Source organism: Topomyia yanbarensis, chromosome 2 (genome assembly GCF_030247195.1).
Source record: "Topomyia yanbarensis strain Yona2022 chromosome 2, ASM3024719v1, whole genome shotgun sequence".
NCBI lineage: Eukaryota > Metazoa > Arthropoda > Insecta > Diptera > Culicidae > Topomyia > Topomyia yanbarensis.
The window spans coordinates 435,652,765-435,668,453 of record NC_080671.1 but is presented as its reverse complement, the minus strand read 5'-3'; the positions used below and the strand labels follow the sequence as shown (position 1 = coordinate 435,668,453).

General features: G+C 39.5%; 1 protein-coding gene across 3 annotated transcripts in view; it reads left to right on the top strand.

The window, feature by feature from the left end:
• LOC131685524 (protein tweety-2-like) overlaps positions 1-15,689 on the top strand; it is a 280,502-nt gene that overhangs the window by 4,058 nt on the left and 260,755 nt on the right. For all 3 annotated transcript variants that reach the window (XM_058969314.1, XM_058969316.1, XM_058969317.1), the window contains exon 2: positions 3,682-4,933. In XM_058969314.1, the coding sequence (XP_058825297.1) occupies positions 4,799-4,933 (135 nt within the window). In that variant the 5' untranslated portion in view covers positions 3,682-4,798. The remainder of the gene's footprint in view (positions 1-3,681; positions 4,934-15,689) is intronic.

The following is a 15,689-nucleotide window of genomic DNA, read 5'->3' as shown; positions in this document are numbered from 1 at the left end:
ACCGGATAGATTTCTGCAGGCCGTGGCATTTTAATTCTCGTCAAGTTTTAACTTTAGGTTAGATATATTCTATGGAAACGCCACGCGCGTGACCAGGACACGACGTCCTGTAGATGGACAACAATGAGCTCGTTGGGATTCCCGGATTTTCGTTTCCAGTATTACCGGTACCACAACCCTAGTAGAAACTATACTTTGCTTGTTACTAACACAAGTTCGAAATTACTTTTGTTACCAAATTTAATTAATTGTCTTTTACTTGGTTAAAAAAGTGTTTCAAAGAAAAAAACAAACATGATCACTTCTAAAATATTAGCATGTTGAAGTAGGAAAATGAAAATATCCTTTTACCAAAACAGCTTCTGGTAGAATGGGGGACCACGTGCTCCCTCGCGCCCCTCCCTGGAGCCACCAGTGCGTGTAATCAATACGAATGTAAACATACAAAGCTTGAATCAAAAGTTTGATTGAAAATTAAGTTGAATTCGATGCACTCAATGGGAGCATCAAAAAGCATGTGATTTTACACTTTCGTTTGTGAAATATTACTTGACACTTACTTTACAGCAATATTGAATTAAAATTCCATTAAAGTGCATTGGTATCCCGTTTAATGAAGCCGTAATTTTCAATCAACGTGTAAAATTATAATAAAGTTCGTTGAATAAAGCATGACAGGTTATGTGTCGAAGCCGAACGCTGCGGCTAAACATCGAGCGGCTACAAGATGGCAGAGTGGCTCAAGAATACGCGCAGCAGCTGGAAGTGGCACTACCAACGGAAGAGCAGCTAGGCGCAGTTGCCCTTGAAGATGGCTGGAGAGATATCCGATCCGCCATAGGTAGCACCGCAGTCACTGCACTAGGTACGGTGGGCCCGGACCGAAGAAGCGACTGGTACGACGGCGAATGCGAGCAGTTAGTCGAAGAGAAGAATGCAGCATGGGCGAGAATGCTGCAACACCGGACGAGGGCGAACGAGGCGCAATATAAACAGGCACGGAACAGGCAGAACTCGGTTTTCCGAACAAAAAAGCGCCAGCAGGAAGACCGAGATCGCGAAGCGATGGAGCAGCTGTACCGCGCTAAAGACACACGGAAATTCTACGAGAAGTTGAACCGTTCGCGCAGGGGCCACGTACCACAGGCCGACATGTGCAGAGATACAAACGGGAATCTTCTCACGGACCAGTGTGAGGTGATCCAGAGGTGGCGGCAGCACTACGAAGAACACCTGAACGGCGATGCAGCAGACGATGAGGATGGCACGGTAATGCACCTGGGAGCACGCGCGGAAGACATTACACTACCGGCTCCGGATCTCCAAGAAATCCAGGAGGAGATTAGCCGGCTCAAAAATAATAAAGCCGCTGGGGTTGACCAAATACCAAGCGAGCTACTAAAACACGGTGGCGAGCCACTGGCTAAAGCGCTGCACTGGGTGATTACCAAGATTTGAGAGGAGGAGATTTTACCGGAGGAGTGGATGGAAGGTGTCGTGTGTCCTATCTACAAAAAGGGCGACAAGCTGGATTGCTGTAATTACCGAGCAATCACCCTGCTGAACGCCGCCTACAAGGTACTCTCCCAAATACTATGCCGTCGACTATCTCCAATTGCAAGAGAGTTCGTGGGGCAGTACCAGGCGGGTTTCATGAGCGAATGATCTACCACGGACCAGGTGTTCGCTCTTCGTCAAGTACTGCAGAAATGCCGCGAGTACAATGTGCCCACACATCATTTGTTCATCGACTTCAAAGCCGCATACGACACTATCGATCGAGATCAGCTATGGCAGATTATGCACGAGTACGGATTCCCGGACAAACTGACGCGATTAGTGAAGGCGACGATGGATCGGGTGATGTGCGTAGTACGTGTCTCAGGGACGCTCTCGAGTCCCTTCGAATCACGCAGAGGGTTATGGCAAGGTGATGATCTCTCGTGTCTGTTATTCAACATCGCGCTGGAAGGTGTAATAAGAAGAGCAGGGATCGACACGAGTGGTACGATTTTCACAAAGTCCGTTCAGCTACTTGGTTTCGCCGATGACGTTGATATTATTGCACGAAACTTTGAGAAGATGAAGGAAGCCTACATCAGACTGAAAAGAGAAGCCAAGCGCGTCGGACTTGCCATCAACACGTCGAAGACAAAGTACATGATAGGAAGAGGTTCACGAGAAGAGAATGAGAACCGTCCGCTTCGAGTTTGCATCGGTGGCGACGAAATCGAGGTGGTTGAAGAGTTCGTGTACTTGGGCTCACTGGTGACCGCCGACAATGATACCAGCAGAGAGATTCGTAGACGTATCGTGGCAGGAAATCGTGCTTACTTTGGCCTCCGCAAGACACTTCGGTCGAACAGAGTTCGCCGTCGTACGAAGTTGACCATCTACAAGACGCTGATTAGACCGGTAGTTCTCTACGGGCACGAGACCTGGACCATGCTCGTGGAGGATCAACGCGCACTTGGTGTCTTCGAACGGAAAGTGCTGCGTACCATCTACGGTGGAGTGTAGATGGAAGACGGCACATGGAGACGGCAAATGAACCATGAGTTGCATCAGCTGTTGGGGGAGCCGCCCATCTGTCATACCGCGAAAATCGGACGACTACGGTGGGCCGGGCACGTAGCCAGAATGTCGGACAATAGCCCGGTGGAAACGGTTCTCAATTGCAATCCGACCGGTACAAGAAGACGTGGCGCGCAGCGAGCACGATGGATCGACCAGGTGGAAGACGATTTGCGGACCCTTCGCAGACTGCGTGGTTGGCGACGCGCGGCCATGGACCGAGTGGAATGGAGGAATCTTTTGTATACGGCACAGGCCACTTCGGCCTTAATCTTTTAATAAATAAATAAATAAGGTTATGTGTATTTGTGGTGGAACTTAATTTTACATTTATATTCATGCTCCAAATATGTGCATGAAAATAAATTTCAAATCACACAATATATTTTTCAGCATCTGTTCCATGTCTTTTAAATTGATTGAAACATTTTCCAAATTTTGTTTAACACTTAATATTTTTTTAACCAATTTTCAAAATTAAGGTTGCACAGAGAATGCGCAAAATTCGCAAACGAAAAAAAGCAGTTTTTTTCCACACCGTATATCAGATTTTCATAAAAATCAATCAGCGTAGGGTAAAGTGCCTATTTTCACCATACTAAGCAGGGTGCCTCACTAATTCATTAATTTCTCGGCCTACAATCAATGGAATGCGAAAAAATTGACATCAACAGCTTTGCTTCGTTGTTAAGAACCAATATAATAACACAAATGCGCTGAAAACAGTGAAATTCTCGTGTTTGAGCGCAACGAAAACTCGAATCGAGTGCCCCTATTGTTGCGCTACCATTTGACTCAATGCGTTGAACAAAGATGGCAGACACTGCTCTAACCAAAAGCTTCAAATGGGTATGGTTATAATAGAAACATGGCGAAAATGGGCTCAACACCCTATGTAGAATGTTGTTACAGTACTGCTGATTGATTTTCATGAAAATCTGAGATACGGCATGGAAAAAACTACTTTTTTCGTTTGCGAATTTTGCGCATTCTCTGTGCAACCTTAAACACTGGCCACCCTGCCGCAATTTCTTCACCTCGCATGCAATGCTCATTCTAATTTATTTTTCTCCCACTTTTCCACCCTCTCTCTCTCGCACCCACTAGTGCAACTCACACGCAGGAGCGCAGGCTGCTGCCATCATCGCTGCCGCAACCGGAGCCGGAGCGAATGTAGTGGAAAAGAGAAATGAAGTTCAGCAACTGTAGCCGCGAGCAGAGCCACGGCACGGCAGAATCGAAGTTGTACTCGTCGGAGTGAAACGTGAGTGCTCGGAGTGTGACCCGTCGTGACTGCGTCATATTCTGTGGGCACCAGAGAAGAAGAGTTGGGTCATAGTCTGGATGTGTACTGAAAATTGATTCCTCTACGGGTTTTCAGCAAAGGTTCGAATGTCAGAGACCCCCAGGAGGACCCGGAAGATTACTGTGTTAAATCGGAACGGTGAAAATGGCTCTGCCCTACGAGGTCCGGCAAGCGAGCGGTTCCCGAAAGTGGTGAAAATTTGTGAGTGTGTATCGAAGAAAAGCCAGCCTCAGTGGAAAAATAGGGGGTTGCTGCCCGTTCGCTACGGCACCACTATTACGGCCGAGTTGGGTGTGTGTTTTGGTTTTTCTTTTCGGTGGCTCTGGGGCTGATTACGACAACGACGACTACAGCGACGCACGTTTATGGCCTGCAGTCTATTCTAGTGCATAACAGGAGTTTTTAGATTGGAGTGAAGTTGAAGGTGCTTCGAGTACGAGAAACAAGTCCTTGGCTTTGTGAGGTGTGTGTATTGATTGAAGGGCCGCTAGCACAGGTTTGGCACGTACAGCACTCGGCGAAAAAAGCGGTGCGCCCCTTCGGTTCTTAACCTTAGTAGGCGATGTTTTTTTTTCTCCCCGTGGAAATTGTGAGTGAGGTGCGTGTGCCAAGGATTGTCCCCAAGTGGGGTGAAAGGCAGTAAAAATTGTTTTGTGTTGCAAAAGTGTAATGTTTCAAGTGTCTCTGGTGTCTGGTGGAAAAAATCAATGCTACAAAGTGTGTACTCTGCCCCGGCTGGGAAAGCTGAATTGAGTAATTTAGTGTGTGGAAAATCTGGCTCGGGAAAAACCGAGCATCGGTGAGGGAAAATCAGTACAGTCTGAAACATATCGATTGTTCAGGATCTGCCACGGGAAGAGAAATTTTCGTCGTTGCCCTGTGTAATCTGTCAAATTTTCAGCCCTGGGCGGAAGTGAAATGATTCCAGCATCCGTCATGGAGCAGCTAGCGCCATCGTTCCTGGTTGAACTGCTGCACTCGGTGCCGCACATCAACATCACTCTGCATCGGGTAAATGACACCTTTAACCCCAACAGCACCATCTACATTGAGGTAAGGATAAGAAACCCACCCCCGCCCTGTCATGTCATTAATTATGAACGAGAATCCCAGTGTCCTCGGGATGAAGAGAAATTTTCATTCCAGAACGGCGAGGACCGCACATTAAAATTACATAATTTTTACCCTCATCCGTCGGGTAACTGTCTTTGGTTCGACTGGGAATAAGGGGAAGTAGAACTGCGACGGGAATTCTTCCTAGTTTTCATCTCTATTCTACTAGGATGATGAACGGTTCCGAGTAGACTCACCAACACAGGGACACTCGCACACCGGGTATGGCCACGCAACGCAATCCCTGTGTGTTCTGTGGGGTGGCTGACACTCGCACAGATGCGATCGGGACAGAGGACAACGCGCCAGAGTTGAAAATGGAGTAGCGTATGGAGTTGGTCCACCAATACAGCGCTAACCGGGAAGAGAGTGGGAGAGATGTAGGACAAAACGATGTCGGTGCCTTTCTGTGAATGTGTCGGTGCAGCATCGCTTCTCCGTCCGTCCGTCGGTCGGTCGGTCGGATGCTGTCGCACTTTTGTCGACTGTCATCATACGGGTGTATGCGGGAGTGGGAAATGTGTTGTGCGATGTAATGAAAAAGTTAACCGAAGGGAGTTCTTTTCTAACTACAAACTAACTAAATTACCCAAACAATGAACGTACCATAATTACAGCATCGGGGAGCGTTATCAGACAGAAACAACGGCAACTAGGACTAGGAAAAACTTTGTTTTAGGCAGTAAAAGTTTTTTAAATGTGGTCGTCTGTTTAGAGTTAGATTTTTTAAAGGTATCCCATAGAACGAAACTAGACAATATCTAGAACAATACTGGGAAATGAAACGATGGTTCCAAACGTAAGTTTTGAGCGTATATATTGAGAGATTTAACTCTAAATCAACATTAAACTGACTGAAGTTTCAAACCCATCATTCAAATCATTTTTCGGATCAGTTTTTTAAGTTTTTTTTTCAAGTAGTGACTTCAAAAATGAACAAATATTCATAGTGGTTCACATATCCCCATTATATAACAACAAAAATTTAATTATTTTTTAAACGACAACTTACGTTTGACGCTATCGCAGATTTGTTTAAGGATAGGTTACAGATAGAGTCAAAAATACATAAATGATTCTAAAATGTGACGTAATATCCTTAGTGGGCCACCTATCCCTACTCTCTTCTACATCACAGTTTGAGGGTCTTTAGAGGATGAAGCAAGCCAAATTTGTGTGAACCCTTTCTGGAGCAGATTTTGACTGTCTCATACACATAAAAAATCTATTCATAAACTCATGAAAAAAATACGTTAACGTGAAACGTGTAAATCGTGCCTAAACTCATGATTTTTTTTAAACTTTGATTATAGAGGTTTTAACCTTAGGATCATTCGCTTTTTTCGGATTAGAGAAACCGTAAAGTTTGATGACTGCCCAAAATTTTCGATTTGACGTTCTGTTCGGCACAAATGGTACTTTTGGTCTGTTCAATCAATCTGCCGTTTTTCCACATAATGACAGCTTGAATGATCCGGGTCGTCTCTACTATCAGAGAATTAACGTCATTCGATCACGTTTCGAGCATAGGAACGCTACGCTAAATATCTCCAAAACAAAGTGAAACCATAGCATTTCATTATTCAAATTCTAGAGTATTTTAATGTTTCACTTGTAACTTGCTGTCAGTTAGACGATATATCCATATTTGGATTTTGTATTCAACCAGGCTTCTTTACTGCTCTCAATATTAGCTCATTTTCCCTCTGCCAACAGTCAAACGCAGTAGGGCTGTTTACTAGCTCCCACCAAAAGTGAGAAAGCACGCTCTCAAGAATCAAGAGATTTATTTTTTTGAGTTCACACATATCTCTCTACCACGCCGGGGGCATGCGAAAGTACTAATTCTCGCCCAATTCAAGAAGGAGTGTTCCTCATCAGATGCTCAGTTACAGAAAGAGCATGTTTGAAAAAAATGCCAATAAAATACGATGGTTTCGAAAACAACAGAATAGCGATATATTATATCGAATGAGTACTTTATTTATGCCAGTCATTTATATGCACACATTAAGCTAACAAATTTGTTCACTAATTTCGTTTGACGATTTGAACAGTAAAATAATATTTTACGGAGATCAGCCATTGCTTCGAAAATTGCGAAAGAGTATTCGTTTTTCAGCAACTTCGGTAGTTTTACGAATAATTAGCTGAAACCTCGAATATTTTTAATTGAATTTATCATTGCTTTTGGTTTTTTTCCGTACATTATACACCATTCAGTATAATACTGACTTATCATTCGGCAAAAGGTAAAACATCGTCGAAACTGGTCAAAAACTTACAAAACAAATACAGAAAACCATCTGTAAAATCGTTATTTTCGGATAAAAAAATTTACATGACGTGTTTGCACATTGCGAATAATTCTTAGTCTCTTGTAAAACCATGAATTTTCAACAGAACACAGTGATAACAGTAATAGTAAGATTTTCCTGGTCGAGATTATGTTTGAGGTACACTTAAGTTTTTTTACGCGGTTTTTTTGCGCGGTATTTTTTTACGCGGTTTTTTTAACGCGGATTTTGATTTACGCGTATTTCATTTACGCGGATTTTGAAATTTACGCGGTTTTCATTTACGCGATTTTCATTTACGCGGCATGTATCCCCCGCGTAAAAAAAACCTGAGTGTATATTTATTCCTTGACTAGGGCAATTTTACACATGTCGATTTTGGATAATGAATTTGACTCGCAAGTATAATGATTAGAAGCCAGATGGAGGAAAGAAGTGTAGATTGGACCACGAAAAAGTGGAAATAGTTCGGCTTTTCCAAGAGGAAATCTTTTGATAGCATTCATTGGCAGGCCTGTTTTGTTTCTACATTATTGATGGTTTTTGCGAACAAGCGATTTTTTTTGATAATGAGAATATTTTGTGTTCAGAAATCCAGGGCTAAAATTCGTGATCAAGTTCAGGAAATGTAAGATTTCTTTCATTCGTCTTTAACTTTTTTGTACAACTGATAAAAAACTGAGAAATTTACTTTCAATAGCAATTCGTCAAATTCAATTATCAGATTACGGAACAAGTCAGCAATCTTCAACTGAAAATTTGCTGAGTATTTTTGACTATTGGATAAAACGGGAATGTTGCGGAGAGTTTGGTAACAGAATTTGTCTACTTAATGAACGGCTTGCTGTTCAAAACGTAAGTAAAATTTCAGGTACTCAATAATTCAAACTAAATGTGTAATCTATGCACGCTCGATGGAGCAAATTAATAGACATTCGAGCACTAAAATCAGGAGACTTTTTATTAAACATGTCTTTGAGAATGATTTGCAGACAACGTTGTTTTTATTGGTGCAAAGATTGAATTGAGGCGGAAAATGGTCGAATACTGGTGTTTCAACACAACGAAAACTTAAATGAGATGAAGAAAGATGGCAGACGTTGCTTTAATCGAAGGCTTCAAATGAGTATGGTTATAATATAATTAGGATGAAAATAGCCTCAATATCCTTTATCAGTCTAATTGGCATTTAAGGGATTACACAACCGTAGAATTTTTAAGGTAGGTTGAATTTTTATTTATCACTCTAAAATGTGTTTTAGTGTGTTAAAAATTATATCCCACAAAATGGAAGACGAAAGCGATATAAAAATGTTTAAATTTTCAATTCTTGCGTAACGCCTCTTATGAAAGCGTTAAGTGTACTGAAAACTTTAACTACGTTTTTCCTCAAACCCACTTGGCCGGACTTCCGACAGTCGGTTCCGACAGCATGAAGTAACAAGTTACTTTACGCTTGTCCGGACATGCCGTAGACTCAGGTGATTCGCATTTCTAATGCCAAAAGACCCTGACTCCTACGGTAGCAGACAAAAAGTTAAGTCGCCGGTGAGCTCTAAGCTTGCATATATGACCCTTCCACGCTTTTCTAAACTTTCTCCCTTCAACTCCTTGCTCTCCCTTGAGTATTATGGCTCTAAATATTGAAAAATATACTTCACCTTCCAGTCCCTTGCTAATTAAATGCCGTAACAACTGTTGACAAATTGACTCAATAGGTCGTTAACAAAAATGGTTAACAAAAAAAAATGGTAAAAATAGATCTCATCTGCCAACTGAGCAATTTATCTCCGTTGCTCCACCAGATTTTGATGAGGTAACAACAGAGCATCTAAAAAAGCTTTGCTCTGTCACAAGCAAGAGGATGCAGCAATGAGAGAATGCGGTTTCTCTCTGCTCTCTTAGTTACTGGGCAAAAAATGTGCAGCAAAATGAAGCTCATGTTATACGGGGTAAAATTTTTCTCTATCTCTTCGTTGCAAAGATGAGCAAAATGAAGCCTGTATTCAACTGGCGCCAACTTGGTTTTAGTTTGGATATATCGTCTAACTGGCATCAAGTTGGTGTCTTGTGCAAGGATGCACAAATTGGTCCATTAATTTTTGCCTTTCTCAATAGAAAGGTATTGCAATTGCTCTGAAAACCGATTTTTAACGGAGGCCCGGAGGGCCGAGTGACATATACCATTCGATTCAGTTCGTCGAGTTCGGCAAATGTCTGTGTGTGTATGTATGTGTGTATGTATGTATGTGTGTGTGTATGTGTGTGTGTATGTGACCAAAAATGTCACTCATTTTTCTCAGAGATGGCTGAACCGATTTTGACAAACTTAGTCTCAAATGAAAGGTGCAACGTTCCCATAGGCTGCTATTGAATTTCTAATGGATCCGACATCCGGTTCCGGAATTACAGGGTGATGAGTACGATCACGCAGAAAATGTCGATTTTAAGAAATTCTGCAATGAATGTATAATGGTGAAAATTTTTCCAAAATGTGACCACAACTGCTTCGATTTGTAGTACTAGGTCATTAACAGCCATTCAAAGTCTCTTTGGTCACATTGGCCACCATCATCGGTTCCGGAAGCCCCGGCGGAAGTATCCAAATTCAGACTAACAGTCACATCGGTTTCTCGGAGGTGGCTAGACCGAATCAACCAAACTTAGTCTCAAATGAAAGATGTTGCGTCCCCGTAAATGGCTATTAAATTTTATCCCCAACCGACTTCCGGTTCCGGAGTTACGGGTTGTGGCGTGCGATCACATAGCAAATTGTGATTCAAACCGATACCCCAATGGAAGCAAAAACCGATTTAATCCACCTAGCAGTGAGATGAGACATTTCTTACACATATCACTGTTGGATCATTCATTAGTTTGCAGAACTCATGCGAAGTAGTAAATCAAAATTATCAAATACACGAATCAAATTATATTAGCTTAATTGATGAAAATTTAGACTATATTTAGAAATAAGTATAAGATTAATAGAATGAATTGACTCAAACTAACAAGTTGAATGAAATAAATAAATGGAATGACTGAACCTGAAATGAATAAAATTAAAGATATGAACAAAATGAATTAAATGAATAAAATGAACCAAATTAATCAAATTAATCAAATGAATCAAGTGAAGCAAAGGAATCAAAAGAATTAAATGAATCAATTTAATTTAAGGGTTCAAATGAATAAAATGAATGGAATGAACTAAGAAACTAAAACGAATAAAGAATAAATTAAATGAATAAATGAAACAAACGAACCAAATAAATAAAATGAAGTGAATTGACAAAATGAATAAAAAAGAACAAAATGCATTGATTGAAATGATAAATTAATCGATGTTGTAAGGTTATAAATTAATAGAAAAAATAAATTGTGTCAGAAGCATTATTTGGATGAAATGAATAAAACTAAAAATAGTCAGGTTAATAAAATGTTCTTCATTTTAAACAAAATGTATGAAATGAATGAAAACAGGGAATAAAATAAGTGAAATGAATGATATGACTAAAATGCACGAAATGAATAAACTGATCAGAGTGAATCCAAATGATAAAACGAATAAAGTATATTAAGTGAACGCTGATTAACAAAATTAATAAAAAGATGCTGAATGAAACAATTAATTAAAATGCAATGATCATTTAAAGTTAAAGTTAAAAAAAACATTTTTGAATAAAATAAGAAAATAGATAATCCAGATTGTACGAATTTGAGAACCATTACATCAGAAAGTTATGAAATGATTTTGAAAATTGTATCTTCCGCGGAAAGGCTAATTAATATACAATGGGATTTCTAGGGCTTCTATCCTTTTTTTGTTTTAGTCTTTTCGTTTTTACGCTTCTTTACTTGACGGCGTCGTTTTAAGATTATTTAGTGTTTCAACATTATTGATAGACCTTAATAAGTTATCAGAAACCTGGAACGTTCAATTTGCTTTGGAAATCAAAGTTTACTTTTTGGTCATATATTCCCGAAAAATATTGTGCAGAATAGAATTTGCTGGTCCAGTAATTTAACGCGCAGTTGAATATAGTAAAGTGAGACAAGGTCGCATGACACATTCTTTCGTGACGTTTACAACGATTTGACGAATCATCATTCGACAAATATGTCATAACTTTATCAAATTAACGCCTACATCAAAACTTATTACAGATTCGGAAAGTAGACAAAATCTCACGAAAGCCCTTTGAACAGAGAGCAAAAGATGGAGAATGCGATTTGTAAAAGAGACAAGTAGATATTTCAAGTTTTCATTTGAATTAAAATAAATAGTGTGAAGTGTCTAGGCTATGTCGATAGCATAAAAGGCGTGCATTCAGTTGATTATAATGCAGTCTCTTTCCAGTCATCCTTATAGCTTGCATATTGTTTCGTTCGGAATTCTCGTTGAGGAAATATGGATAAATAAGCCCTGTACAATCCAATACTGTGAAAAAGAAATGGTTCAAACTGTCAGGATGGCAAAAATGTAGTCAGATCAACTATCTGTCCAATGCATAAACTCTGATTGCAATCCTCGCTAATTTACTTGTACAATATGGAAAACTCGAATGAAACGTGTGCTGAATTATCCAATACCTCACTACTAATTGTGACTGCCATTGAAATATCAATTGAAGTGTACTCAGTATAGAGCAGATATGGACGAGGATAAGTTAGAAGACACCTTGTACTTGCATCCCCCATTGAGAGTGGGGACTTTAGGAGACTTCTTTTCCCGGATCTAATTCGTGGATATTTTTGGGCTTTGATCCGTTATTTTTCATGAAAGCTCATACCAATATAAAGTATGTGCATTTTCAATAATTTCATCACAAAAAGGTGTTCTCAGTTTTCACATGACATATTTGAGCATATGTTTTATTCAAAATTCAATAGAGATACGAAGAGTTGAAATATCGCACGTGGAATGTCCCACCTCCCAGTTAAGCCACATATTTTTCTGAGATAGCCATGAATTTCCTTTATTATAGTGTTTATACAAGCTTTGAATGAAACAGAAATAAATTTGAGTTGATGTAGTTTTCGATGGTCACCTGTCTACCCATAGTGCAACGTTTCGAAATACCAATTCCACCTTGAAAATAGTCATAGTTTTCCCATAAGGCAAATATTTTGCAGATTTTCTCGGACTACAAATATGTTATTTGACATGTAGGATGTATTATTAAACTTGTTTCCGCGAGTCTCTTGTACACTAAAATGCAAAGAAAATAATAGGGTAACAGACAAAAAATAGTTTTGTTTTCTCAAACCTTCACAATTACATCGCACACATGAAATTAGCTTGAATATTAATAAAGATTAGCAGAGAATCTTATCACACAACTTAGAAATGGATAGAGAAATAGCAAGATAGATGTGAGTCGTGACAGTTGTTACCAACATGAAGAAAGAGAGAGAGAGAGTGAAAGAGAGAGTGAGATAGATATGGGGAGGGCATGTGAGGCCATGCCAGACCTTATTTTTATAGGTATATTATGCGATATATTGATTCCTTGCATCCTTATTATAAATAATGTAAGTAGTAATTTTTGCGCCATAACCAATATAATCTAAATTTTGCAAAGAGCTAAATTTTTGCTAGAGTTTTGGGATTCAAAAATACAGTTTCTTTCGGTGATGCCACGAGTATAATTGTATGAGAAGTCTTATCTCACTACTAGGTGAATTACTTGATGATCTTGACTTGATTGATGATGATAGTTATATACCATCCAATATTTACTTTACGATTAAACGCAACGCCTAATCCAAGGGATAAATACAGGAACTCTAGAAAAAAAATCACTATGAACGCATTATTTTGTTTTTGTAGTGAACTTACATATTGATTTTTGAGAAATAGTTCAATTATTATATAGGTAATTCACAAAATGTTTTCAAAATCGAATTCCTTGAATCACGTAGATGTGTTTTCATACCCTGATGTTCAAAATCGGTTTAGTTTTGCCCCTAAAACACCAGTAAAGCAATACTCTATATGAAACGGTCTCCTTTTTAATTAGTGAAAATTGGTGAGCGAGGAATACAAATACAAAATGTTTAATATCTCCGTCGCTCGTGAGCGGATTTTGACAATATATAGCTTAATAGAAAGGTATTTTTACAAGGTTTCTAATTATGTGCAGTTTGTTGGACAACGTTGCTTTGTTTGAAAGTTATTTACTAAAAACCTGCAATGTTTTGACAAAATGACCTATATCTCAGAAAGTAAACAACATATCGAAAAACAAAAATAATAGTGTCAAATGGCAACGTTAGGCCTTTCATTTGAAACGAGTTTCATTAAGATCGGTTCAGCCATTGCTGAGATAATTACATGACATTTTGTACATACATACATACACACATACACACACACACACACATACAGACATTGTCTCAATTTGTCGAGCTGAGTCGATTGGTATATGAAACTCGGCCCTCCGGGCCTCGGAAAAAGTTTTCAAAGTTTGAGCGAATCCTATACATTTCTTTTGTAAGAAATGTAAAAAGGTAAAAATTTCGCTAAAATGTCTCTCAAATAACTTAACTTTGCAGTTCTAGGTCACCGACGGCCAAACAAACTTTCGTTGACTACATTGACCACCATAGACGGTTCCGGAAGTGCCCGGGAAAAGCGGCCATCTTTCAAAATTTACGAACTCACATCAGTTTCCCTGAAATGGTTGGGCCGATTTTCACAAACTTAGTCCCAAATGATAGCTATAATATCACCACAGATGTCTATAAAATTTCGTAAGGATCGCTTATATGGGTCCGGAAATATAGACTAAATCGTCCGGTCACATATGAAAGTCCCATATAAGCCGGAACTCAATTTTTTTTTCCAAAGGGGGGATCCCATGAAATTTCAGAAATCGAATTCGTATTTTTGATGCCAAACATCTTTAAAATGCATGAAACGTCGAGATTTTATGTTATCTCGAAAAATTTTTTTTTATAAAAATCGACTTTTTGGGACTTTGCCGATTTCGCACCTTTTTTCAGTTCAATATTACCGAGGCTGTTTTTTCTTTTTCAAAATTTTAGAACTCGAATAATGATTTATTTTCCTGTATATAGTTGTCATGTGATGTATAATAATAAAATGTAATATATGCATTTAAAAGTTTTTAATGAATATAAACAACGCGCACATTCTCGTGATTCATGATTGAGAAAGGCACAATTGCACCGCTAGGTGGATTAAAATAGGTTTTTTTTAAGAAAAAACAAATAAAGGTTGCGGTAGCTTCCAAGTACACTCCTTTTTGTATATCTCTTACAGTTTATTTTTTAGACGTGTTGTAAGGAGCGCTAATTACATCTCATTCGTAGATAGCCTGGCAAATAAGATTTTTTAGAACATTTCGATATATTTTTTATTCCAAGACAGTCCCGCGAAAGTTTTACCAAATGATACACAATTTTAGAAATAGAAGAAGAATTGCGGTTAACTATGGATCAACCCACAGTAGATGAAAGTATATTTAAGGATTTCAAAAAGATAAAAACGGTAACTACGGAATTTCAGCCAAACTTCTGAAAGACAGGAGTGGCTAGCTGTACGAAGCAATCCACTGCGTGATTGGGATGACTAGCGTTGGGCTGCTTGGATGGCTCCGCGAGCCCTGTTTATGAGAAGGGCAATTAACTCATGTGGTTCACAAGAATGGCCATAAACTCGAGGCTAATCGATTCTCAAGGAACTCTTCCGTACTCTCTGTAGCTAAATCCTTTGTCAGCGAATACCAAAAAGAAAAAGACGTTCAAAGACGGATCAGATGTTTACTAGAGATGGTCGGGTTCGGGTTTTTGGACCCGAAATCCGGACCCGACCCGAACCCGACGGGTTTCGGGTCGGGTTCGGGTTCTGTAAACTTAAGCTTCTCGGGTTCGGGTCGGGTTCCGGTTTTTCAAATTTGAAATTCTCGGGTTCGGGTCGGGTCCGGGTTTTTGAAATTTTGAACCTTCGGGCTCGGGTAGGGTTCGGGTTTAAATTACAAATTATCGGGGTCGGGTCGGGTTCGGGTTTTCACTCATATGGTGATGGTATAATAGCACTACTATCAAATCAGTGGAACATATATGAAACAAACACTTTCTGTCAGATTGTTTCCGGGCTGAGCTGTTACATGATCCGGATTTCTTCATGAAAATACATGAATTTCCACGAACTTAAGGAATTGATTGCAAAAATTGTGTATGTTCTATTGAAGCCATTAACGGATTTTTAAAAGTTTGAAGTCGTTCCTAGAGCTCCATTGGAGATGTCGAAGCATCACTATTGGCGCGCTTACCATATAATCTGAAGCATAAAATAACTTAGCTACCCAATCATAGATCGTCTTAACGCTAATGATGGGACATCAAGAACACGTCAGAAAATCTTGACTGAT